The sequence below is a fragment of the Dromiciops gliroides genome, chromosome 2 (assembly GCF_019393635.1).
Source record: "Dromiciops gliroides isolate mDroGli1 chromosome 2, mDroGli1.pri, whole genome shotgun sequence".
Lineage (NCBI taxonomy): Eukaryota > Metazoa > Chordata > Mammalia > Microbiotheria > Microbiotheriidae > Dromiciops > Dromiciops gliroides.
Genome location: NC_057862.1, coordinates 584,290,682 through 584,318,013, shown reverse-complemented (window position 1 = coordinate 584,318,013; position 27,332 = coordinate 584,290,682). Strand labels below are relative to the sequence as shown.

General features: G+C 34.0%; 1 protein-coding gene across 13 annotated transcripts in view; it reads left to right on the top strand.

Moving 5' to 3' along the window:
* The window catches only part of EHBP1 (EH domain binding protein 1), a 384,386-nt gene that overhangs the window by 246,606 nt on the left and 110,448 nt on the right, over positions 1 to 27,332 (top strand). For 12 of the 13 annotated variants that reach the window (XM_043982716.1, XM_043982715.1, XM_043982718.1 and 9 more), the window contains 4 exons: positions 4,036 to 4,214; positions 4,837 to 4,885; positions 8,308 to 9,219; positions 13,235 to 13,378. In XM_043982716.1, the coding sequence (XP_043838651.1) occupies positions 4,036 to 4,214; positions 4,837 to 4,885; positions 8,308 to 9,219; positions 13,235 to 13,378 (1,284 nt within the window). The remainder of the gene's footprint in view (positions 1 to 4,035; positions 4,215 to 4,836; positions 4,886 to 8,307; positions 9,220 to 13,234; positions 13,379 to 27,332) is intronic. The other variant, XM_043982710.1, reaches the window with a different exon arrangement.

The window sequence follows — 27,332 nt, the reverse complement described above, 5'->3', positions numbered from 1 at the left end:
CTCACCTAAGTTCTTCTTTCAAGACTCTTCAAATTTCATCTTCTGTAAGAGGTCTTTCTTGGTCTCTTCCACTGCTAGTGCATTCCTTCTGAGATTACCTTCCATTTATACTATATGTATACTATAGTATACTATTTGTATACTCTATTTATACTATGTATACTAAGTGTACATCTTAAATGTACACTTATTTGCATGCTCTCTCCCTTATTGTGTACTCCTAGAAGGCCAGCAGTATATTTTTGCCTTTCTTTGTATCCTCAGAACTTAGCACAGTGTCTAGCACAAAGTAAGCACTTAATAAATGTTTTTCAACCCTCTTAACTATGATACATCAATTGTAGAGGCCGAGCACAGTGCCTGACACAGTTCTTTTTTTTTTTTTTTTTAGTGAGGCAATTGGGGTTAAGTGACTTGCCCGGGGTCACATAGCTAGTAAGTGTTAAGTGTCTGAGGCCAGATTTGAACTCAGGTACCCCTGACTCCAGGGCTGGTGCTCTATCCACTGTGCCACCTAGCTGCCCCACAGTTCTTTTTTTAAAAATAATAACTTTTTATTTATAGTTTTGAATTCCAATTTTTATCCCTCTTTCCCTCCCTCCCTTCCCCCCTCCCTGAGGCAGTAAACAATCAAATATGGGTTATACATGTATGATTATGTAAAACATTATCATATTAGTCATTTGTATAAGAAAACTTGAATAAAAGAAAATAATGAAAGAAAGTGAAAAATAATATGCTTCAATCTGTGTTCCATCAATATCAGTTCTTTCTTTGGAGGTGGATAGTATGTTTCATCAATAGTCCTTTGGGATTGTCTTGGATCATTGTATTGCTGAAAATAGTTGTCTTTCACAGTTTATTATCAGACAATATTGCTGTCTCTGTGTACAGTACTCTCTTAGTTCTGCTCACTTCACCATACATCAGTTCATATAAGTCTTTCCAGGCCTTTCTGAAATCATCCTGCTTGTCATTTCTTATAGCACAATAATATTCCATCACCACCATATACCACAGCTTATTTTGCCATCCCCCAATTGATGGGCATTCCTTTGATTTCCAATTCTTAGCCACCACAAAAAGAGCTGCTAGAAATATTTTTGTACAAATAGGTCTTTTTCTATTTACACAGCCATTGCCTAATGCAATCCCTAATTGCCACCCACCTGGAGTGTCACAATAGCTTCCTATCATGTCTCCACTTTTACTCTCTCCCCTCTCCATACCATCCTTCTTGCCACTGCCAGGCTTATTTTATTTAAGTTATCAAGTGATTATTTGTCACCTCAGAACATTCATTGACTCCTTATTGCCTTCCCATCTTATTCATTAACTCAAGTTCAAACTCTTGCCTGGCACTTAAGGCCTTCCACAAGCTCATACCACTTTGATTTTCTATCCTTATTTAATATTATTCTCCTCCACATACTCTAAACTCCAAACTATGAACTACTTGAACCCCCCCACACACACACACTTCCCATACATTCAGCATGGTACCAAGGAAAGAACACTGGATATAGAGTGAGGGAACCTGGCTAACTGTGACCTTCTTCAAGTCATTGAACTTCTATGGACATCATTTTTCTCACCCTTAAAATGAAGAGTTTGAGCAGAAAGAAGTCTGGTCTCCATTCCAGCTTTAAATCTGCTCATCTGTGGCATCCATCTTGCCTTTGATTATATTAGTTCCTATACCTAGAATACCCTCCCAACTCTGTACTTCTCCATCTATTGGTTTCCTACCTATCCTTTACAATCTTTCTCCTCCAAATTCTACCTGCTTTAAGAAGGAGCCTTCACAAATTTCCCCTTCTGCCCTGCATTTTGGGAATGACCTTTCAACCCACAATCTCACAAAGCACTTGATTTGAACCTCTATTTTGTATTTACATATAATTTTGTATGATAGTCATTTGTGTTACATACTTCTGTTAGACATTAAGTTCCATGAGATCAGGGACCACATCTTCTAAACTTTATACTTCTTATAAAGCACAATGACCTTTATGGATATGGGATGTAAAATCAATGCTTATGGAATTGACTCATACTTTTCCAGCTTCAGCACTCTATCAGACTAATCATGCGGTGAATTGGAAAGAACAGATCAGATGATTTGGATTCTAGTACCAATTCTGCCATTACTCATGGTGTGATATTGGATGGGGTGTGTAGCCTCTGGACCTTCATTTTCTTCCCTTCTTAAAAATAAAAAAATGGAACTCAGATGATCTCTAAAATCTCTTCCACCTCTAAAATTTTATTAGCACAATTTCTGAGCATGATGACATAATTGAGATGCCAAATAGCATCAGGTTTGTTTGGTTTTTTTTTTAAACCATACCACTGAACAAACTAATCCATTTCAGTAGAATTGTAATTGGGATGTTGTTCATTAGGCAGTCTTAATATCTTTGTTCTATTTTTCTAATCTACAAAATACCTGTGTAAAGATGAGAAGGAAGTAGAAGTTGTTGGTAAAGCATTTGGAAGTTTATTTAAAAATATTTAGATAATGATACTTGTGCATTTACTGGGTTGATCTCATAAAGGACTAATATTTTTCTGAGGTGAATTAATGATATTGGAAATTCTTTTTCATTCTGTTGTTCAATATTAGTTAAGGTTAGTATACAGTATAAGAGCCTATTCCTTACAAGTTGTTTAGTAGTGTCTGTCTGCCTGCTTGTTGATGGAGATATCGTTTTAGAAACAGCAAGATTCATGGTTGTTTATGTAACAATTTGTTAGTCTGACACTCAATAAAAATGAGAAATTACCTCCTTGGTATTTCTTAGTTGTCTTCCCCCACAAGCAGTGAATACATAAATCATAGTTATGTGAGTTTGACAGCTTTAATTGTTTAGCACTGACATGCTTTTGTCAAGTGGGGGCATCATTGGTCTTTCTTAACTAGACTCTGTGGCAAGAGTGATTTGCTTCCCAAACCAAGTAATGACATTAGGATAAGTGAGTTTGTCTTTTTTTTTTTTACCTTATTTTGGACAGTCTCCGTTCTGAATCTGAATTTTTTCATATCCCACATTTATACTGATTTTCTTTTGAATTAAGAGCAAGATTTAAAATACTGAAAACCTTAGTAGTTTTCTTCAGTCTTGAATGTCTACCCTTAAAATAACTTATCCATGACATTTTAAATTGGAAGAATCATTTTTTGGGTGTGAAACAGTCAAGAAAACAAAAATGGCTCAATTTTAAGATTAAAAGTGTAGAATAAGCATCTTTATTATGTAGTCTGGGTTTATTTTTATTTTTTCAATATGTTATTAATATAAGTTGATAAATTTGTCAGCAAATGTTATAAAGAAAAAGATGTTCTCAATATATACATAATTAGTTGCTAGTGTAAATCAAGTATTCATTTATTCTTATTTGAATATTCATTTTCCATATAAGTGAAATTTGCTTTCTCATAATCTTAAGAAACTGATAGACTAGGGAAAAAACTAAAATAATGAAGTGCTGTTGCTAACAACAGTTCACTGTTGCTAATAACTCTAAAATTATTACCCTCATTAAATGCATATGAAGATGGTGTTTGAATAGGATTATCATAGTAACTGTTCATTTAGAATGTATATAATATCAGTATATTAAAATATTTCACCAGTTAAACTTTGATCTCTCCACTACAGCAGTATTTTTTCATGAATGCACATTGGAAATCTTTTTAAGGGTGTGGAAGGTGCAGAGACTATGCAATAGAAATGCCTTAAGTGTTTAAGTACTTTAACAGTGTTTCCATCATTACAGTTCTTGGCCTGTTCTCATGTGGAAGTTTAGAATTCTGTAGATCTACATCCTCTAAAGGCAAATGCCAAGGGCCAAAAGTGGAGATAATAACTTGAGATTTGTGTGCCTCACTTGCAGGTTATAGTCATAAATTGACAGCTCTGAAGGACTAAAACTCACATCAAAGGGTACAGATCTTCTAGTTAGGTCAATTATTGTTAATTTTCATCTTCCATTAAATTCTTTTAATGTTTTCCTCTTTATCTTTTCTTCTAGCCAAGCCCTATACCAAGTCCTGTTTTGGGGAGAAAGCCAAATGCTAGTCAGTCACTGCTTGTATGGTGCAAAGAAGTTACAAAAAACTATAGGGGAGTGAAAATAACCAATTTTACTACATCCTGGAGAAATGGCTTATCTTTTTGTGCAATATTACACCACTTTAGACCAGATCTGATGTAAGTAAAGACATTTTGCTTTTCCAGTCAAATCCTTTACATGTGCTAGAAACAAGAAAATAACAATATTAAAACCCCTACTTGACATGTCCTGAAATGCTTAACTATAAATTACTTTGAACATTTTGTGCATTTTGAGGAAATAGATTTATGCCAAGCCTTGAAATCCCTTTTTTTAACCCCTCCTAAAAACAATCTTTTCTCTACTTTAAAAATGATATATTTCTTTTTTCTTAATCTTATAAAAGAACAGACTTCAAGATGATTATGAAAATTGTGTTAGTTTTGAAATAAGATGAGACAAATAAGCCCGTAGCTTATACATTGACAACAAGGGATTACCTCATGGTGAATTTGGTTGCAAGGCTAGTCTCTAGTTTTCTGCACTAACTTTTTTTTTTTTTAAGATGGAAAGCTTCAGGCAATAAAACGTGTATTTACTTTTTATTTATTTATTTGGCTTATTTATTGTCTACAATATTAGTTTTGTTGATTGAATTGCTATGAAATTGCTAGTTACTGTAAGATATCATTGTGTGTCAGATGTTTAGATTTGATGTGTTTTAAAACTACCTCATTTGTCAAATTCTATACATACCCACTGTGCCATTTTCTCCCTCAGTGACTACAAGTCCTTGAATCCTCAAGATATTAAAGAGAACAACAAAAAGGTAAGACCTAATAGGAAAGAAAGGGAAAAAAGAAATAACTTCAATTTTGACTTCACTGCAGGTTTTATTAATTTTGGGAGAGTGAGGCAGTGTTGTAAGGTCATAACTGTAGTTTGCAGAAGCTATTCAGCCTCCCGCAGTTCAAATCGGACATAGTATTGACTCTGGTTTGTCATATTCTTTAACATTCAAAAGAAGTTCCAGGTTGGCATTAGTTATTTTTTGTATGGCCTGTATTAATAGCTGAAAAGAAAGGGGGAAATGGCTTATGAAGCTATTCATGATATTTTTAGTTTTATTTATTTTTAACTGTTTTTTAGAATTATCACCTAAATTGCATGTTTCTACTTCTGTTTGACTCTATAAGACTACCACACTGGCTAGGATAAATGTGTTGATGTTCATGCCATAAGTCCTTAAAATTTTTAGGATTAAAAACTTTGATTTACATATTTTTGATTAAACTGTACTTTTCTTCAGAATAGTGAAGAAACTTAATTAATGAAAACCAGGCCCAAATCAAGGCTTTTAATTCCCATTGAATCAGGTAATTTAAAAACCAAATAATATAAAGAGAATCTTTGACACAGGTTCATTTAGGTGAAATATATTTAAGCCCAAATACTGTTTTTCCTATTAAAGCTTCTCCCCTAACCAAAAAAAAAAATCTTATGCAATGATTTAAAATTTCTTTGAAAATTCCTGATTTTATTACAGTGTATATAGACAAGTAACTCATTTCCTATAAAATTAATGATGGGAAATCATTGTAATATGCTTTATAAATCATTTATTTTCTTATTGGTATTCTGTAAAAATAGGTTATCTGTGTAAATTGTTTAAGTTTTCAGAAGCAACACACACCAAATTAAAATGTTTTCTTTTTTCATAATTTAAGTCAAATTTGGTCTTTGGGTCATATCTGCAGGCCTTTTTTGTTTGTTCTATTGAGTAAAAAGCAAGTCTTTTCCTGACTCAAGGAAAATGCACAGCTAAATAATTGTAAAAATGTACATATTGTTATTTTTATAAGGCAGATGTTTTTAACTTGCAGTTTGAAATTTTGAAAACGTGTATGTTTACTTTAACATTTTAAAAAGATAGGTGAATAATCTTGTCAGCTCTGAAGCCATTGTGACAACTCACTATTCTGTATTTCCTTTTTCAAATTTTGAAGACCTTAATACTGATAATATTTCAGATTTACATCCTACTATAGATATTAGACTGTTCTATTAAAAACATTCTCTCCATTAGATTAGCTTTGACTGAAAAACACAGTTTTAAGGTGTATTTTATTTCATACTCTTTCTTTTCTAGTCAGAAATTCGACTCATCATTCAATAAGTAATTATTATTGTTGTTTAATTTTTTTTTCTTTCATCCTTTTAAACTCTTGCCTGACAGCTACATTTGAGAAGCTCAGTTGCTTCCTTCAGATTTGTTTCCGGGCTTCACACAGCTCTGCCTGATAACCCCATGTGCCCTGGATGGGAATGAAAATAGTACAGGGAGCAGCAATGCCTGTAACTAGGTTCCATGGATGCATGGCCTATTTGACCATGACTTCTCCTAGCCAGTTAAAATAACATCTGGTGATGAATAAGACAGTTTTCTTCATAAGAACTCCTTTTTCTTCAGCACCCAGGCCACTACAAAAGACAGTGGGTGATTGACCATAGCAGCAAACATTAACCTCTGAAAATATAACTTTAAATAAATGTCTTGACCTTACTTGTTAAAAGTATGATTTGTTTTTAAACAGTTTGTACTACAATTAGTGTTCATAATTACATTTTAACATGAACTGTTACCAGAATTAAAACTTAAGAAGTTTCCTCACAAGGAAGCTAATCATTTTCCCAGGTCTGAAAGAAGTACTGAATAAAAAAGGTATTTACCTGTGACATCTGATCTTGACCAATATGTCAGTATGTTAGATAATTGGGAAATGTTTAGAATATTGCCTGTGGTGCTTTTGCTGATGGCCTGCAGTTGATGGCTGTCAATCATGTTGTCAGGACACTGGAGGAGGAAAAATTCTTTAATTTTCCTAAAACAAGTAAAATAACAAACAAGTCTATACTTGCACTCCAACTGAGCCATACACCTTAACTAAATATTTTGAGTGATCTATATATATTATGAAAGAGAGTGCTGTGAAAATTGAAGATGTTTTAATATCACAATTTGTTTTCCATTTCATTCTTCCCTTCTCCCCCTAAAAATTTATAAAACTGCAGGAGGAGTATGAGAAAAGGATTAAATTCAAAGGTAGAAGTGTATTTTAACATGTAAGTGCAAAAGACTATTTTCTTCCTGGTGTTAAATCGATTTCTGACATTGTTTTGAAGAAAATTTTTGAGTTGATTTTTAAAACCAGAATATGATAAGAATATTTTATAACCAAAATTATGACATATAGAACTAGAAAACTTTTTCTTGTTCTCACTAAAAGTGTATCTAAACCCTTAGCCATTCCCTACAGGATTCCTGGCAACACAATACTGTTTTCAAGGGTTAGTTCAGGATAGTAATAATTATTTGTAAATTGAGAAACAGCTTTGATTCTTCAAAACTAGAAAAACCTGATGCACTGCAGTCATTTAAGGGCTAGCAAAAAAAAAAAAATACAATGCAGCCACACATTCTCAACTTTGTCATAGGATTCAAAACACTTCACTTTTTCTAGTACTGATGAAGTAAAATTACATTCTTCTCATTTTGTAAAGTCATAGTTAATTGCATGTTTAAGAAAATGTTTCTAAGTTTAAAAAGCATTTATTCCTGCTTTCTATCAGGTGATTGAGGTGTAGTTCTTTTTGGCTATCTGCTTCTATTTTTTTCATCATCACAAATCACTGCAATTACACAGCCAGTAGAAGAGAAGAAGTCGATCAAGCATGATAAAGCCCAAGATAGATTAGTGTGGTGTCTTTATTTCTTTTAGTTTCTTATCTTAAAAGCCCATCCTTAGATACCTTTTTGTTCCAACTCTATCATTTTTATTTGCTCGTTTTCTGTATCATTTTATTTTTATTTTATCCATTAAGGATGTCCCTAATGAAGGTGGGCATATGCTTTTACAGATGTTCTTGGCTTTTTTTTTTTTAATTCTAGTTTCACATCCAGCATTACCATAACTACCATGAAGAATATTTTAAAATAAAGATTACCTAAGTGGATTTTATATTCTTACTTAGATGGAAAGTAGACATATTCCAGGGGGAAAAGTTAATTTTATGTTTGGGAAACATGCAAAAAGATCATTAGCATTTTAAGAATATTTTTAGCAACAATGTGTAAATTTTCAAAATAAAGTTATAATGTTTCTCATTTTTCCATTCCAACTGAAATTTTGAATTGCAGTATCTGATATTTGAGCAAACTGTATAATATAATTTTGTTTGCTTATTTTGAAGGCATACGATGGATTTGCAAGCATAGGAATTTCCCGGTTATTGGAACCTTCTGATATGGTTTTGTTAGCAATTCCTGACAAACTGACTGTTATGACTTATCTTTATCAAATAAGGGCCCATTTCAGTGGTCAAGAATTAAATGTTGTTCAGATAGAGGAGAATAGCAGTAAAAGCACATATAAAGTGGGAAACTACGAAACTGATACAAACAGCTCTATCGATCAGGAAAAGTTCTATGCAGAACTTAATGATTTGAACCGGGACCCTGAATTCCAGCCACCTAACAGCGGAGCAGTAGACTTCATATCTCAGGATGATTCTGTTTTTGTAAATGATAGTGGTGTTGGAGAGTCAGAGAGTGAGCATCAGACCCCTGATGATCATCTAAGTCCAAGCACAGCTTCCCCTTACTGTGGAAGGACTAAAAGTGACACAGAGCCACAAAAATGCCAACAAAGCTGGGGAAGGACTTCAGGGTACGAGGAGGCTGGAATACACACCCACACAGATTCTACCCAAGCACAGCTTTTGTTGGGCAAGAAGAAATTGCTAAACGTTGACACTTTAGAATTGAGTGACTTAACGTATGTCAGTGATAAAAAAAAAGATGCATCTCCAACCTTTGCTTGTGAGGAACTTGACAGGCAAAGACACCATTCTCTAGAAGCTACTGGTAGTAATCTGGAAGAAGAAAAATTGGTGTCTTCTGACTCCTCAGAGAACAAGAGATCAGAACCTGAGTCTCCTGTAAAAAAATCAAGTTTGCCTCCCACCTCTAAACTTGGATACTCTTACAACAGGGATGTAGACCTTGCAAAGAAAAAACGTGCTACTCTGAGACACACAGAGTCTGATTCTGATACAGATAGAACAGTTTTAAATCATTCAGACCATTCTGCAAAAACAGCTCAGGTAAGAGAATTGACTAAATGTGCATCTTGAGTTACGAGTCAGGTATGGCACTTGTTGTCTTCATACAACATATTTGTACTGTATTATTGTAGGCAGGGACTGTTTTTCATTTTTTCTCCATAAACCCACTGCCTTCCACACAATAGGATTAATAAAGGTTTGTTGTTATAAATGATTATAGGTGGAGTATGTTATGATTTGGTCATAATGGGTATTTTTGAAGTGATGAGTGTTTATCATGTTCTTCTGTTGTCTACAACTGCTAATATGTGAAAACCAGGAGCATAGCCAACAACTCCTCTTAGGATAAATCCTGTTCTCTCCAGTTAAAGTTAGTCATGATGTTTTATAATACTACTAGAAGAACCCCTCTATAGTAGAGGGCTAAGTTGTTCAGCCTTTGAATACTCCTACTTAATTGGCAATAGAAAGCAAAAGAATATTTTGTATCCTATAAATGCCTAAGAATAGCCTGAGCATATTTTTATTTTCCCTCTAATAAAAAGGCTGTCTTGGAGATGTTTTTCTTTATTACCAAATTAAAACTAATCTTTCTCTTTAAAGCATTTTTCACTTGTTTTGCTCACATATTTCATGCCCTTATGTTTTATTCATGGTTCAAACAAATCATAGCATTTTTCAGGGTTTGCCCTGCCTGATGTGTAGTCAGGCACTTGACCTGATCACTGATCACTTGGCAATCACTGACCTGCCCAGCAACAGCTTTCAATAGACTTGACTTTGAACCAAACCTTTGCTGACAAATCAAAGGCCACAGCAGCATAATATAGTTTGGGAAGCCAAGGGGGCCAACATAACACCTTACACAGAGTAGGATCTTCATTCATTTATTGCAGAATTATTCATGAATAGTCTTACATAACTTGTTTTGTTGATGCCTTTTCTTACCACACTACAATCATTTCCCAATTTATACCCCCACTACCACCGTCAAGCTCTCTCTTTGAACACATTAAGTTAAAAAAAACAGACACAGTGACCAAAATCTGACAACATATGCAACATTGCATACCCATTGTCACCCATCTTTTTATACCTCCCTAAAAAGGGAGATATATTTTATTTTCTGTCCTCAACAACCAAGATTGCTCATTACACTTAATCTGAGTTCTAATACCTTTAAGTGTTTTTTCATTTACATTATTATAGTCATTTTATACTCTATCGTGGTCTACTTTCTTCATGCTGCATCATTTCTTGTGTTTCTCAGAATTCCTCATACGTATTTCTTGTGGCACAGCAATATTCTATTACATTCACATGCCACTGTTTTTGTTCAGCCATTCTCCCAATAAAGTGGCACTATGAATATTTTACTACATGTAGGGTCTTTCCTTATATGTTTAGTAATGGAATTTCTGGATCAAATGCTATGAACTGCTTAGTAATACTCTTATGTAAATTCAAATGGTTTTGCTAAATATTGGACAGAATCATAGTTCCACCAACACTGTCAGCATTGCTATCTTTCCACAACTCTATCTAACATTGACTATGAAAATAGATTCATAAGGCAGACTTCAGCATTATAGTCATTTAGATTGCTTGGTGACAGCTGCCAGTCGATTATTAGAATAAAGCAATGAGGGTGCAGTGGATAAAGCACTGGCCCTGGATTCAGGAGGACCTGAGTTCAAATGCGGCCTCAGACACTTGACTCTAGCTGTGTGACTCTGGGCAAGTCACTTAACCCTCATTGCCCTGGAAAAAAAAATAGTTATAAAGCAATGAATTAGAAGTCAGTAAACTTGAACTCTTTTCTGGATTTACCACAAGTTGTAGGACCTTTAGGAAGTAACTTGACTGAAGTATCACTTTCCCCATCTGTAAATAAAGGACCTTTTTCAACCCTACTCACTCTGGTGATTGAGGTAATTTGTAGTCAGCATCTCATTTAGCTCAAGATCTGTTAATGTATTGGCTAGGAACTGACAATGTAAATTTCTAGCTATTCCAGTCTTTGGAATGATAAAGGGGGGATCCATTATCTAGAAAACTATAATATGACTACCTAATTAACATCATGGGTTTTTGATGATCTATAGCCTAAAGATCTCAAATAAAAATAATTCAAGTTTGCCCTACTTCGTACAACCAAATTTGTCACTTAAAATATGCAACCACTTTATTTAGACAAAAAAAAAAAAGCAACAACCATTTATTATACAATGATAAAAGCAATAAGGCCCAAATCAAGGCCTAGAGAGCCTAAATGGCTTGTCTGAGATTACCGTTAAATAACCCTAGGAAGAATCTGAGCCAACTTCAACATTCCACAGGTGAGGAATTTAGTACATATAGAGATCATGACATGCCCAAGGTCACACAGTTAATGGCATGGTGAGATTAGAACTTAGTTTCTTTTTTTCTTCTTCTTAAGTTCCTTTCATTATTGCACAATATACTTTTCTCTGTTTATTTGAAAACTTGATATTATGGTTAAAAAAACCCATGACTATTATAGTCATTTCAATTACATATATAAATATAACCTAAGTATAATCATTGGTGACTGTGTTGTTTCTCAAATTCTTCTCCCTTAGGTTATGAATTTTTGAGTAATCTTAAATACGTAGTCCAGTTTTAAGAAAAATTAAAGTTATTATATAATATATTAGCTGTCATGTCTGAGCAAGAAGGGGAAAATATAGACAGTAAAATAGAGTTGAAAATTCAAACCAATAAAACAGAAAGGTAAGAGAGTTCAAAGGCTGTCATTCCTTTTTAAGCAATTGTTTTAATAAACTAAAAGCCATATTTGTACTTGTATAATCTTCCCTATTGCTTTCTGTGATACTTGTACCTTAATCACCTTTCTGTGATACTTGCACTACACAATGAAACGAAAGATATGTGTAGTGGATATGAGATTAATCATAACCACAAACTGTTATGTAGCAGTTGGATATGATGGGAAGGAAAAAAAGTAATTTATAGAAGGAACAAATGCCTACCCTACTTAAACTGGCATGTGTGCTATTGTTTAGAACAGGGGTTCCTAACCTGGGGTCTGTGAACTCTTAAAAATATTTTATGACTATTACAATAAATTTGATTTCTTTTGCAATCTTGTATCATTGCATTTTATTAATTTAAAAACATTATTCTGAGAAGAGATTTATCACCTTCACAAGACCTCCAGAGTGATCCATGAGACAAAAACAAAGTTTAAGAATCCCTAGTTTAGAGGTACTGTTGAATAACATTTCTTCTTGGCATTTTGTTCCCATGGTTCTTCAAAATATATAGTACAAAATAAGCACTTAATATTTTTCAGTAGCCCAAGTTAACCCAGAAAAAAGTTACAATTTTGATAGAATTTGTTCCATTTTAGGGAAAATAAAGAAAAGGGAAAGCCAGACTTCCAAAATATGATTTCTTTCATTGACTCAAAACATGTGATTTAGACCATTGTTAAGTATGAAGAATTTAAGCAAATTTACCAGAATAAATACAGTCAAAATGTTTCATTTCTTTTTAAACTTCAGGTGATATTGATTTTTATTATACTAAAAAATGAAATGGTTTCTAACTAAAGTAGGTCTTTGGTCACCACTCACAGATATTACTGGAAAATATATGTTCTACAGAAATACAAATGTTCATTGTATAAAACTCTAGGGCCTCAAAATTGGATTTAAATATATTTGATTGTTAGAACATACTGCTTTTAGTAAACATAAAGAATAGGAAAAACAATAAACTTAGAGGCACGATATCCTCTTTTGGAACTATTTCCATAAAGTTTAAAGTTTAGTTACAACTAAACTATAACTAAACAGGATTTAAGTGCTAAAAATAATTTTACTTATGTTAACATGTGCCTATAAATAATGTTGTATGTATTGAATGTGTTCTTACATCACAAAATTTCATGAAGTTGTCGTAATTCTGACCATTTTTACTTAGGTGGATTACCTGAACATGAATTAACATACACATATAGATTACATATATGTGTCTTTGCCACTAATTCTGCCTCTTTACTTTTAAGCAGCGAATATTATCAAGACAGGAAGAACTTAAAGAACGAGCAAGAGTTCTGCTAGAACAAGCACGAAGAGATGCAGCTTTAAAGGCCGGGAATAAGATGATGAGCAGTGCATCCAGCCCAGTGCGCAATAAGCAGCTGAATGACGTAAGGTTCATGGGTTGGAATCGTTTAAATTAATTGTTATTTAATTATGCTTCATCCCCCCCAAGTTAATTGTTTTCTTACAGCCATTCACACAGTGATATGATCATAGCAGGCCCTTAATAAGTACTTTATTGAAAGTTAAATGATTGTCATTTTTATACCTGTTCTTCCTACATAATGGCATTAACTAGGAAGAAAAAAATGTATCTCTGGAGTATGAATTTCATTCATGTTTAAATAATCTGTTCTCCAGATGACCATCCTCTCTGGAGAAGGAAGTTAGTCTAGATACTGTTTTTTCCTAATCCCAACTGCCTGTTTGCCAATTTGTAGTCCTACAACTAATAATAATGATAACTCACATTTAGATATTGCTTCAAAGTTTACAAGGCATTTTTCCTCACACTAGTGCTGTGAAATAGACCATTAATTCCATTTATCTGTTGTAATTCATTCATGCTTCTCATTCTGTACAAATCAGAAAGATCTGTGTTCAAATCCAATCTCAGACACTTACTACCTATGTGATCCTAAGCAAGTTAATGAACTGCTTTCAGCCTCAGTTTCTTCAATTGTAAAATGGAGATAGTAATACCACCTTTCTCATACATTATTGCAAGGATCAAATGAGATAATATGTAAAGCACTCTGCAGACCTTAAAGTGCTATAAAAACTAGCCATCTTCATCATCATTATCATATTGTTGTTGTTGTTGTTACGACTATTTTCCATGCCCTTCCATAAATCCTCCACAAGAGGTTCATCCAATATGCTAAGGACCATCCTCTTGATTTCTTGACATTGCATGAGAAGTAGTGGCATATGTAAGCAATGTCATTCTTCGTAATATATGACTAACCCAGCTCCTTTTTCTATTACACAATTCTTTGATATTGTAATGCCACTTTTATGAATGAGGAAACAGAGGCTGAAGATGGCTAAATCACTTAACCAAACTGTAAGTATTAAGATTCAGGATGCAGGGGAAGCTAGGTGGCACAGTGGATAAAGCACTAGCCCTAGATTCAGGAGGACCTTAGTTCAAATCTGACCTCAGACACTTGACACTAGCTGTGTGACCCTAGGCAAGTCACTTAAACCTCATTGCCCCACAAAAAAAAAATTCAGGATGCAAACATAGGCTTTCTCAAGACACTTTCTTCACAAGACCATTTGTTTTTATGAATGTCACTGATGTAAAATAGGAACTCAAAAGGCTAAGTAGAATCTACTTCACTCTAGTATCTAGCCCAAATGAAAAACAACATTCTCAAAGGCATTCTCTAAACTTGGAAGGTTGAGGAAGGTTTTTTCCTTCCTCAAGAAGCATTTGTTTTAGGCTCATATGTAGATTTCATTTTGAGAAGTTTTCTTTTACTCAAAAAAACCCCTGACTTTAATTTGTGGCTATTACTGAAATTTTCATCTTTAGTTAAGAAGGAAAGGTATTTTGTTAATACTTTTTTTTACTTTGGCCTCTAATGAACTTGTCATGTAATATTTTATATTATAGTTTTACATGTTTGTGTCTTATTCACTCCCACTAGACTTAAAGCTCCATAATAATAAATTAATAATTAGACTCCCACTATGACCCCTGGTGATGATAAAGTTCTGAGGAATTATATGTATCTTCTTCTCATATAAGAATGTCGACATTTTAACCTTGTTTAATCAATAATTTCTCTCTTATATTTACTTTTTTTATGCTTCTCTTGAGTCTTGTGTTTGAAAGTCAGATTTTCTATTCAGCAGAAATACTTAGAAGTCTTCTATTTCAACAAAGCTCCATTTTTCCCTTGTAAGCATTTTAAATTCATTTTTTCTGGGTGTTATTCTTGACTGTAAGCCTATGTCCTTTGCCTTCTGGAATATTGTATTCAAGCCCCCTACTCCTTTATAATGGTGGATTCTAAATCATGTATGATCCTTACTGTAGCTCCTCAGTACTTTCATTCTCTCTTTCTGGCTACTTGCAGCATTTTTATTTTGACTTGAAAATTCTGGACTTTGTTGGTAATATTCCTGAGAGTTTTCATTTTGGGGTTTCTTTCAGGAGTTAACCTTTCTATTTCCATTTTGCCCTTTGGTTTTAAGTGATCTACACAGATTTGTTTTAAAATATATTGAACTAAGATGTGCGGGCTTTTTTTTTTTTTGGTCATGGTGTTCACATAGTCCAATGATTCATAAATTTTTCTCCTCAATCTGTTTTCCAGATCAGTCATTTTACAATGAGATACCTTACACTTTCTTCTCTTTTTCAACATTTTGCTTTTGTTTTAATAGTTTTTGTTTCCCATGACTAATTTGGAAATATATTTAACATGATTGTACATGTATAGCCTATATCAGATTGCTTGCTGTCTTGGGGAGGGAGAAGAATTTGGAGTTCGAAATATTATAAAAATGCATGTTGAAAAATATATTTACATGTAATTGGAAAAATACTAAAGTAAAAAAATTGATATAACAAAAAAATGCAACAGGTTTTTAAAAATGAAGTTTAAACAATTTAAATGGAAAAAAATAAACATCATTGCTAAAACTTAAATATACATATACATATATATATTGTTGTTGTTGTTGTTGCCTCCTAGAATCATTAGCTTCTGTTGGGTCCATTCTCAATTTCAGGGAATTTGTTGCTTAGGCAAGGTTTTGTGCCTCTGGTGTCAGACTGTTAATTCCCTTTACAATTATTCTTTCTTCCATATCTTTGCATTTCTTTTCCAGTTGTTGACAATGTCAGGAATTTTTAGTCAGCTGTAGATTACACTAGATTACTTTTGAGGTCCTGTCCAGCTCTAAGTGTCTGCAGATCTGTAAAAATTGGTTATGAAGAGATTTCAGTTAAACCATATATACGTATATATATACACATATATGTATGTGTGTATGTGTTTTTTTAGTAGCTATGAAAATGTACTGAATTTATTTTTCAAAGATTTCTAGTGACTTCCTAATTGCCCAATCCAATGACCTTTTCCTCATCTGATCTCAGTTTCTATCCACCTTGATATTACTGCAGTATTTAATACTATGGACTGTTCCTTATTCATGATAGCTTCTTATCCCTTAACTTACAGGATAACATGTTACCCATTCTCCTATTTCTTTAATCATTTCTTCTCTACTTCAGTATCAGCCTTATTCTTTTTGCCCCTTCAATTAGGTGTTTTTCAAAGATCTGTCCTTGGGCCTACTTTCTTCTCTATGTAACCTCCTCCATTTCTATGTCCTCAGCTACCACCTTGATACAGTTTACAAATCTAGACTTCCAATTCAGACCTCTTTGTTAGAAACTCCAGACATAGATCTTACTTACCAGATACTTCCACTGGATATCCTAAATAGTATTTTAACCTTAGCATATTGAAGTCTACCTATTTTTCAGCAGCTGAATCATGATAATATTCCTGAATTTTAAGGACTTGGGATTTGATCCAACCACAAAGACATAAACATCTCATTGATTTATAAGATACCTCTAAGATTGTTAAATGAATCCATGTAGAAGTAGATGTAGAAGTTGAAATCACTATTGCAGATGCCTAATCATCTCCTTTAATTACATTATCAGTTGCTAATTTTCATTGTTTTCTTTGAAAGCAAAAAAAGTGCTAATTTATAAATTTTTAAATATGTTGTTTTATATAATAGATAATAAGTAAGTTATTTGATCACATGAAGATAAAAAAGTACCAGAAAGTAGAAACTCTTACTTTCAACCATAACTGAAATTATGTTCCATTAAAATTGATAACTTGCACTGCTCTGTTTAGCTTATACCATTTTTAAAAATTTGATCAATTTTCTTCTTTTTGTTCTATGTACATTGTACATATGTGCATTCTCTCAAGCACCCATGTTCATAACCTCAAAGATCTTGAATTCTTTGTTCTACTTTCTACATATCCATTCAGTCACCAAATCTTACCAGTTCTACCCCTCCATATTATTCCCATCTCTAATCCCTCTTGACTATTCTCACTGCTACAACCTAAGGCCTTGATAACTCCAACTAGCAATCAGTTAAAAGCATTTAAGTATCTATTATGTTCAAGGCACTGTTCTAGGTTCTGGGAATACCAAGATAAACATGAAAAGTTGTCCCAACCTTCATGAATCTTACATTGTATCAGAGAAAACTACTGGAACACTAAGTAAATATAAAGTAATTTTAGATAGAGAAGGCACTAGAAGCTGAGGGGAAAGAGGCAGAGAGTACTTGTGTTAAACTTTTAAGGAAATTAGGGATTCCAGGATGTGGAGGTGAGGAAAGATTTATTCTAGGTGTGGATAACACCTGCTGCAAAGGGATGGAGAAAGGAGGTGAGATGTTGTGTGTGAGGGAAGGGAATTAGTGCCAGTTTGGCTAGACTATAAAGTACATAAAAGAGAGTAATGTATAACATCTTGAAAGGTAGTTGGCCTCAGATTGTAATGGACTTCAAATACCAAGCAGTATATTCTTGTTTGATCCTAAAAGGAATAAGAAGCTTCTTGAGCAGGTGAATGACATGGTCAGTCCTATATTTTACAATATCACTGACAGCCAGGTTGTGAAGGGATAAAGTCTTTCTTAATGGGTTCAGAAAAGCGGCCTCACCGAGAATAAAACGGGATAGATATGATTATACAGCAATTTATTCTAAAAAGATTTTGGAGTTTTAGATCCTTGTAAAATCCATATGATTCAGCAGGATGATGTGGCAGGCAAAATACTGATGTGACCATGAAGAGGTGGAGCTTCCAGGGGTAAGGAGGTGACAGTCTTATTCTAACATGCCCTGGTCAAACTGTATCTAGACCATTGTGTTCTGTTCTGGGCTTCACAATTGAGGAAGAAAGTCCAGATGAGGACAGCAAGGAAAGCAAAGGGCCTGTGTGCATGCCCTTTGAGGATCAGTTGAAAGAATACAATGACTGGGCCTGCTTAGCCTCAAGAAGACTTAGGAGGACAATAATATTTATCTTCAAGCTTTTGAAGTATTGTCATGTGGAAAGAAGAATAGACTTGTTCTATTTGACTCCAAAATGAAGAACCAGGAGCAATAGAGAGTTGCTGCACAACTGCACATTCTGGCTTCCTGACAGGAAAATCTCTAACAAAGAGAGCTGTGCCTGAGTGGAATACTCTGCCTGCAAAGAAGCAGGTTCCCTCGCACTGATAGCATCTTGTAGCAGATATTAGGTAACCACCTGTTGAGTATGTATTGGAGATTCTGTTTGGGGTATGCCTTGAACTATTGGCTACTAATTTCCATTCCTCCTCTAAAATTCTGTGATTCTTTGAGATACCCAACACCTAACTTCCCCAGAGACCCTGGTAGTGGGAATAAAGACTTGGGTATTACCCAGTTACCCTCTATATTTCGAACCATAGAGATCATAGCTATTCCCCCAACTAATAAACCTGGAGACTGTTAGAGCTGCTCCTTCAAAGGGATCTGCTCTCATCTCCATTCTTACCATCTCTTCATTGTTTCTTTTGTTTTGGTTTTTTGGTTTTTTTGTAGGGCAATGAGGGTTAAGTGACTTGCTAAGTCACACAGCTAGTAAGTGTCAAGTGTCTGAGGCTGGATTTGAACTCAGGTCCTCCTGAATCCAAGGCCGGTGTTTTATCCATTGCGCCACCTAGCCGCCCCCTCTTCATTGTTTCTTCACAGGCACCGATCTGACCCCTAGTCCATGACCAAGGTCTCTAGTCTGCCTTCTTCCTTATAAGATTATAAACATTATTGGGGAATAAAGACTAAAAAGCTATAGAACAGTTTAATAACTGACTTTAAATAGCTGGTGGTAGATTTCTAGGTCATATGACCAGCAATATAGCCAACTACACACTTTCTTCCTTTCCCCTAATTTTCCAAAAATAAAAAAACAAAACAAAACAAAAAAGCCCAAAGCAAGAATTAGTTTCCAGATGTAAATCATTATATTTGAATCCACAGGACAAACTGGAGCCCATATTGAGATCCTCTTCTGTTGGAGAGGTTTTGACAACACAGTTTAATCCTTGTTTGCCTTCCTATGCCCTCTCCACAACAAGCAGCAGACGCTGACTCTGCTAAGCCACTTAGGGGGAATGTGGGATGCCTTCTGTCTAGGGTGGCCCCTAAGTTAGTGACTGTAAATGCTGCTGAGACTGCATGCAACACCCTCCATTCCCTCCTCCAACTATTAATAAAGAGGCAGCAATTGATTCCATGCAGTCAGAAAAGGAAAAAGAGAGATCCAAGTGAGGAACTGGGGAAGGAAACCATCATGAATGACTGTGCTGGGCGTGAAGAGAAAAGGACAAAATTCCAGGTGGGATCAGTCTTGTCTTCCTTCATCTCTAAAGCCACGAAAAGTTGAAACGCAAGCCAGCAAACACTTCAGTTCAAAAGGATTCTGAGACTGATTTGCAGCCTATGCCTTGGGATGTTCTGACAAAGGGGAGAAAATCACAAAGTTACAGGAGAATATAAGGACAAAAGACTAAAATACCAAGAATTTCTAATGGAGAAAACTCAGTACAAATCCAGAACACAAGCAGGTAAAACCAGAAGGTTCCAAAAACTAGAAGGAAGGATGAATACTAAGCCCTCAAAGAGATGATGAAAATACTCTTAAATATGACATGACAAAGGAAATGGAACCAACGACTGATGAAATGCAGGATCCTACAGAATCCCAAGAGCGAATAGAACAACAAGAAGAAATTACAGAGTGAGTCAAAAGAGAAGAAATTAGAAATGAATAGATGTCAGAAGTTAAAACTCTTGATGAAATAATAAATTCATTTAGCAGATTAGAAAAAAACTAGGGGCAGCTAGATGGCGCAGTGGATAGAGCACTGGCCCTGGATTCAGGAGTACCTGAGTTCAAATCCAGCCTCAGACACTTATCACTTACTAGCTGTGTGACCCTGGGCAAGTCACTTAACCCCAATTGTCTCACCAAATAAATAAATAAATAAAAAGAATATAAGCTCCCCAAGAGCAGGCACAGTGTTTCTTCAGGGGCAGCTAGGTGGCACAGTGGATAAAGCACCAGCCCTGGATTCAGGAGTACCTGAGTTCAAATCTGGCCTCAGATGCTTGACACTAGCTGTGTGACCCTGGGCAAGTCACTTAACCCCCATTGCCACGCAAAAAAAAAAAAAGAAAAAGAAAAAACTAAATCCATGGTGAAGAGTTTCTTCTAAGAAATGATAGAAAGATTAACAAATTTAGAATAAAAAAGATAAGGTGGTGGAAAATCTGGCAGATGAGAAGCAAAAGACAGTAAGAGGGCATGATGATCTCTACACAGAGGGGAATGGATGCTTTACCCTCATTCAGTTAGGGTCCCAACGAAGAACATTTCTATGGGAGAAGTGTATGCCAGAGTTGGGAGATGAAACTTCATGGTGTATTTAATCTAGAGAAATCAATTCATTAGAAGACTACTTCCTGTAAAAGAGTGTTGTGCCTCCATAGATGCACCTTGTCCCAAGCGATGGCATATTTGAGTTGGCACCCTTAAGGGTGGTAGGGAGGAACAGTGACCCAGAAATAAGGGGCCCAGCCAATGGGAAGAAGAATGATCATGTGGGGAAGAATGAGCATAGAACTAGACTAAACATTTTAGAATAAAGGTATTGGCTACCATGGGATACTGCTTCTATTAAAATTACTTCACTTGGGGCAGCTAGGTGGTGCAGTGGATAGAGCACTGGCCCTGGAGTCAGGAGGACCTGAGTTCAAATCCGGCCTCAGACACTTGACACTTAGTTGCTGTGTGACCCTGGGCAAGTCACTTAACCCCAATTGCCTCACCAAAACATACATAAATAAATAAATACATACATAAATAAATAAATAAATAAATAAAATTACTTCACTGTTTGATACTTCTAAGGGTGAGACAGAGCAGGAAAAAAAAGACAATGTGGCAACATCTTTACAGATAATAATATAAAAATTCATTAGAGGAAGTTCAAACTCAGTATTCCAGAAGCTTTAAATTCATAAGAAATTCAAATTTTTAAAAAGGCTTAGATAAAAATATCAACTATAAATCAGAGAAGAAAAGTTCAGAATAGACAGGAAGGAAAGAAATTTGATAAAGAGAATAAAGCAAAGAAATCCTCCAACAAAAAAAAAGGCATAGAAAAAACTAACAAATAAGTAAAGTTGGAAAGAAGGAGATGAGGGAGAATTGGAACTTATTTAAAGGGGGAAAGAAGAGAAAAATAGAGAAGAAATAAATAATAAAAAGAAACCTTCAATTTTAATAAAACCCCAAAATTAATTAAATGGTTGACAAAGAAGAGAGGGGGGAATTCTGTGGAAATAGGTTTACATCCAAATAGTTTAAGCAAAATGAACCACATTGTATTGAATTAATATAGGAAGGGTATTTTAAATAGTTTAAAGTAATAGTAGAGACAGAAGTAAACAGAAAACTTAATGCATGACTTTTAATGCATTAAATTAAGACAATTAGAGTAGCAATATAAATAAAACAAAACCCTACAGTCTGTTACAAGAAACACATCTAAAAACCAAAATCATACATAATATCAAAATGAGACACTGGAACAAAATTTACCTATGCATCCAAAAAATGATGAGTCCAAAAAAGCAGGACTTAGCAACTGTGCTATCAGATAAAGCAAAAAGAAACATTCACAGTCCCAATAAACTAGGAAATTGATATGCTTAAAAGGACCTTAGACATTGAATCATCATCAATATTAAACATATACTTTGAATGGAATAACATCTAAATCAATAAAGGAAAAAGTAACTGAATTTTAAAAATAACATTGGTAGTAATACAATAGCACTAGAAGACTTTAAGTTCCTTTGGTAGTTGGGCAAATCTAACAAAAGGAAAATCAAATGGAAAATATATCACTGGAAAAATTGTTAGAGATTGAGTTGAAAGAGTTATGTTGGCTTTTGAATGGGACCAATAAAGAATATATGTATTTCTCAGTCCCATATAACAGATAAAAAAGTTTTTAAAAAGAGGAAATCTTTTTTTCCACTTAATAGTATTTTATTTTTTCTAGTTACATGCAAAGATAGTTTTGTTTGGTTTGTTTTTTTGTTTTTTGGGGGTTTTTTACCGGGCAATGAGGGTTAAGTGACTTGCCCAGGGTCACACAGCTAGTAAGTGTCAAGTGTCTGAGGCCAGATTTGAACCCAGGTACTCCTGAATCCAGGGCCGGCGCTTTACCACTGCGCCATCTAGCTGCCCTCTCAAAGATAGTTTTCAACATTCAATTTTACAAGATTTTGAGTTCCAGAAGTGAAAATAATGTGCTTCAATCTGCATTCAGATTCCATAGTTCTTTCTCTGGATGTGGATAGCGTGTTCTATCATGAGTCAAAAAAGAGGAAATCTTGAAAATTAGAAGTGATGTAGATAAATTGAAAATCAGAAAAATTGAGAAAATAAGTTGAAAATCTTATATCCCTGTGTAGGAGAGGCATTTTAAAAATCAAAAAAAGAGTAGAAGTGATAAGAAGTGATAAGGTTGGTTATATGAAGCTGAAAAATTGTTGCATAAAAAATTAACACAATTAGGGTAAGAAGGAAAATAGTTTACTGAAGAAAAATGTGTATCTTATATGTCTGATAGAGGTCTGATATCCAAAATATATTTTCTTCTTGTTCAGTCTTTTCAGTCGTGTCTGAATCTTCATGACCCCTATTTGGGGCTTTCTTGGCAGAAATACTGTGGTGCTTGCAAGTTTCTTCTCCAGCTTATTTTACAGGCGAATAACTGAAGAAAACAAGGCTAAGTGACTTGCCCAGAGTCACACAGCTAGTAAGTGTCTGAAGTCAGATTTGAACTCATTAAGATGAGTCTTTCTGACTCCAGGCTCAGCACTCTATCCACTGTGCCACCTAGCTGCCCCCAAGATGTATAGGCACCTAGCAAATATACAAGACTAAAAGTCATTTCTCAACAGATAAGAGGTCAAAAGATATGAAGAAACAATCGTCAAAAGAGTTGCATGTTATCAACAATATGAAAGTATGCCACAAATCATTTAAAAGGAATGAGAACCAAAACAATTTCATGGTTTTAAAGATGATAAAAGATAGAAACAGCTAATGTTTGAAAGACTTTGGAAAGACAGTCAATCCACTAATACATTTTTGGTGGACCTATGAATTAATTCAGCCATTCTATAAAGCAGTATGGAATTCTGTGAAGAAAATTACTAAAACATTGGTACCTTTTGACCCATGGATTCCACTTCTCAGATCTATATCTCAAGTAAATGACAGAAAGAAAGGCCCTATGTATACCAAAATATTGACTGCAACATTTGTGGTTGCAAAAAACTAGAGACAAAGTAGATGTCCATTGATTGGGGAAATGGCTTAACAAAATGTGCAATATGTTAATGTCATGGAATATTACTGTACTATAAGAAACAAGAATATGATCAACATGTAGAAACAGAGAAAGACTTAAATAAATTAATGCAAAATGAACTAGAGCCAGGAAAACAATATAAAGAGTGACTAAAGCAGTATCTCTCTAAAGAGAATTTAATATTGTCTCTCTTTATCTAGTTCCCTTCTTTGCTTCATTTGACCCTACCATCCCCTCAAACTATCCTTCCTCCCTTTCATAACAAAATTCCTATAAAAAAATTGTCTACATATATTGTCTCCACTGCTCTTCTTCTCCCACTTATTTCTCATTCTTTGCCAATGTAAACTGCTTTCTCCAAAGCTACCAATGATCTCTTAATTGTAATAACTAATTGTCTTGTCAGTCCTCTTTCATCTTAACTTCTCTGTAGCAACTGACACCACTCTCTCCTCCTGAATATTCACTTTTCCTTGGATTTTTTTAACATTGCTCTCTTGCTCTTCTATCTATTTGATTATTTTTTTCACTTAATAAATGCTTATTGATTCATGGATGACAAATTTGGATTGATTTAAGGAAGAATTCCTTGATGGTGAAATCTCATAAACCATAAAAAGGAGATTATTTTCTCTGACACCTTTAAAACAATGTTTTAAAGTCAGGAAGAGAAATTTGAATGATTTAGCTCTTTCAGAATTATGGCTCTACACATCTCTCCATTCATTTACTTAGTAGAACATATATGTTTCCCCATTAGAATATGAGCAGGGACTGTTCTACTTTTCTATTTGTATTTATAGCATTTCACTCAATGACTGAAACACAGTAAACACTTAATAAATGCTTTCTATTATGTCATCCACAAAGAACTTTCAAAATGCAAGCTTATTATTCATTATTATTTTTGCATTTTGTAGTATTTTCAAATGTTTGCATTTTTCTGATGTGTAGACTTAGTGGCATAGTATGTTTTGCTAATGCCCTCGTATATTTAAAGCTAAATTGAAACTCAAAAGATGAAAATTCAGCAATTTTATGCTGTATTAGGGGTTTTCTGTATTCCTATCAGCAGAACTATATTTGGACGGTATGGGGAAAAAAAGACTGTGATAGACAAGCCAAGCCAACCTATAATTCTGTATTTAAAATGTGTGCGCGTGCGCGCGCGCACACACACACACACACACACACACACAAGTGTGCCATCTGGCTTTGAAAACAGGAAAACCCAGGTTCCTGAGACTATAAGTTAATCAATGAGTTTCCTATCTGCATCAGATGGAGTTTCCACACCAGGATTTTGCAACACTGATGAAATCAGGTGTTAATTAAAACAATTGAAAAAAAAGATTGAGAGTTTGTAAGTAGGAGACAATAAATTTATATTTTTTCAATACCTACTTTACAACTCTATTACCTTCCCATTTTCCTTTCTTGGGGCTTGCTGCATGTATAGCCAATCTGCATAGAATAAGATCTTTCTACTTTAGCCTGTTAATCTGTTAGTGTTTTATACATAAATGTAGATTGGAAATTTAGTTAGTTTTCTTTTTGCTATATAAACTTAATCATAGGAAGTAGAAATCCCTTTGTATTTAATTTTTTTCATTGAGAATAAAGATGACACATATAATAATATAAACATCTAGATAATTAATTTTTTTGTATTTGAATGAAGTAAAGTTAGTAAATATATCCTCCCAGGAAAAAAAATTAGGGATAATACTTGCCTCTCTTCAAAACCTCATGTAAATGTCATAAAAATAATTGGAAGAATATATGTAAAACACTTTGAACCTCTCACCATGTAAATTTAATTATCACTAATATAGATATTATTACTTGTCAATAATAATACACATTTTACAAACATACAGTCTTTCAGGAGAGGCAGAACAAGTTCATTATTTAACCAGCCTAACCATTTAGGGATCATTGATTTTATAAATACATGTTCACTTTACATTCATGAAGTTTAGCATGAAAAAATGATGCCCTCAAGACAGCTAATAGTCACATATTTGGAAACTTAACTAAGAGTAAAGTTGAGACTGTTATAAACTTACAAAGCTGGTAATACTATAGACTTGAAGTTTCAGTTGTAGTGATGGTTCTTCAGTCATAACTGAAACCTTTTCATCCTTTGAACGGTCAAGTTTAGATAATGATTATCTTGATTTGAAAAAATATAGTGCTATCCAGAGGAACAACTAAGATGATTATTAAAATATGGAACTAGGTAAAATATTCTTCAAGATATTTCAGATGCAGCTATACTTGCTGCTTAAATTATACAAAGAGTAGTGTTTCCCCCTTATTAGCTAGGAAGTTAGCAACATTAATAAACAAAACATTTCCACAAATGTGGGAGTGTGGAATGAATTTGGGCATCTCAAAAGTCAAAAGGGAAACCAGACTTTGAATAACTATAGAAAGGATATGGTTATATTGATACATAGGTTATGGCCATTCTCTTATTAACTACAGAGAAATTTAAGAACCAGATTTTCGATAACTTTAGTAGAAAAGGTTTTTAGTACCAATGATGAAGAAAGTAGTCCTTTAGAAATGTTCCACAGTAGAATCTTCATTATTTCTCTTTTTTAAAAGTGAGAAACAGCAACCTACTTCCTGTTAAAAATCTTTTAACTATTTTGTTGTTATAATAAAGGGGTAGGACTTTGTAGACCACAACCTTGCTCTTTTGATGTTAATTGGAAAATATTGATTCAAAAAATACTAGGCTGCCATGCTGATAATTGTGTCAGATTTAGATAAGATCACTAGATCTTCTGGAGATTATGAAATAAGCAGTTACTTTCTAATTGGTAAAAAGATTGAACATTATTTTGGTAATCCCTGATTCCTAATCATTTATCCAGTAGCTTTCATTTATACATATTTTAAGTATGTTATCACAAAGATGAACAGAATTTTAAATGACTAGATTTGGCCACACAATATTTATGTTTCAAGAATATTGGATTGTACTACTGGCACTTAGATAAGGGGGTTAACCTAATATCTATCAATACTTTTTTGGTTATTTTTTTTTAGTTGGAGCTAGTGTTTATCTAAAATATAAAATTTAAACTTTATCATATCTTTTTCATTTGTATGAAAATACAAGCTGTTAATTTCACATACAACATAAGAACAGGAAACAGTGTTCATTCAATATTCTAAAACATTTTAATAGCTTATAGAATAAGAAATGTTATCTTTTTTTTTTTGGTTGGGGAAGATGCTAACATTTTCTCTGTGTATTCAAAATTCCCAGGACACTGAGATAAAAATATATTCCTTATTCCATAGCCTACTCCAACACAATAGTAAGAAGATTTAATGTACATAATCCGTTTCAGACCAGTAAGACATTTAAAATGTATAGCTAATCTTTTTTTATGGCTGTATTTTGTGGAATAGGAATGTCTTATGCTTACATTTCAGTTATAAATACTTCAGCACAAGTCAATGACTTTTATTCATTATCTTTTCAATAGTAGTTTATGATGTCAAAATTTGAGTTGCTTAGAAATATAATTCCCTAAAAATGACTACCAGACTTTTTAGAAGATGTA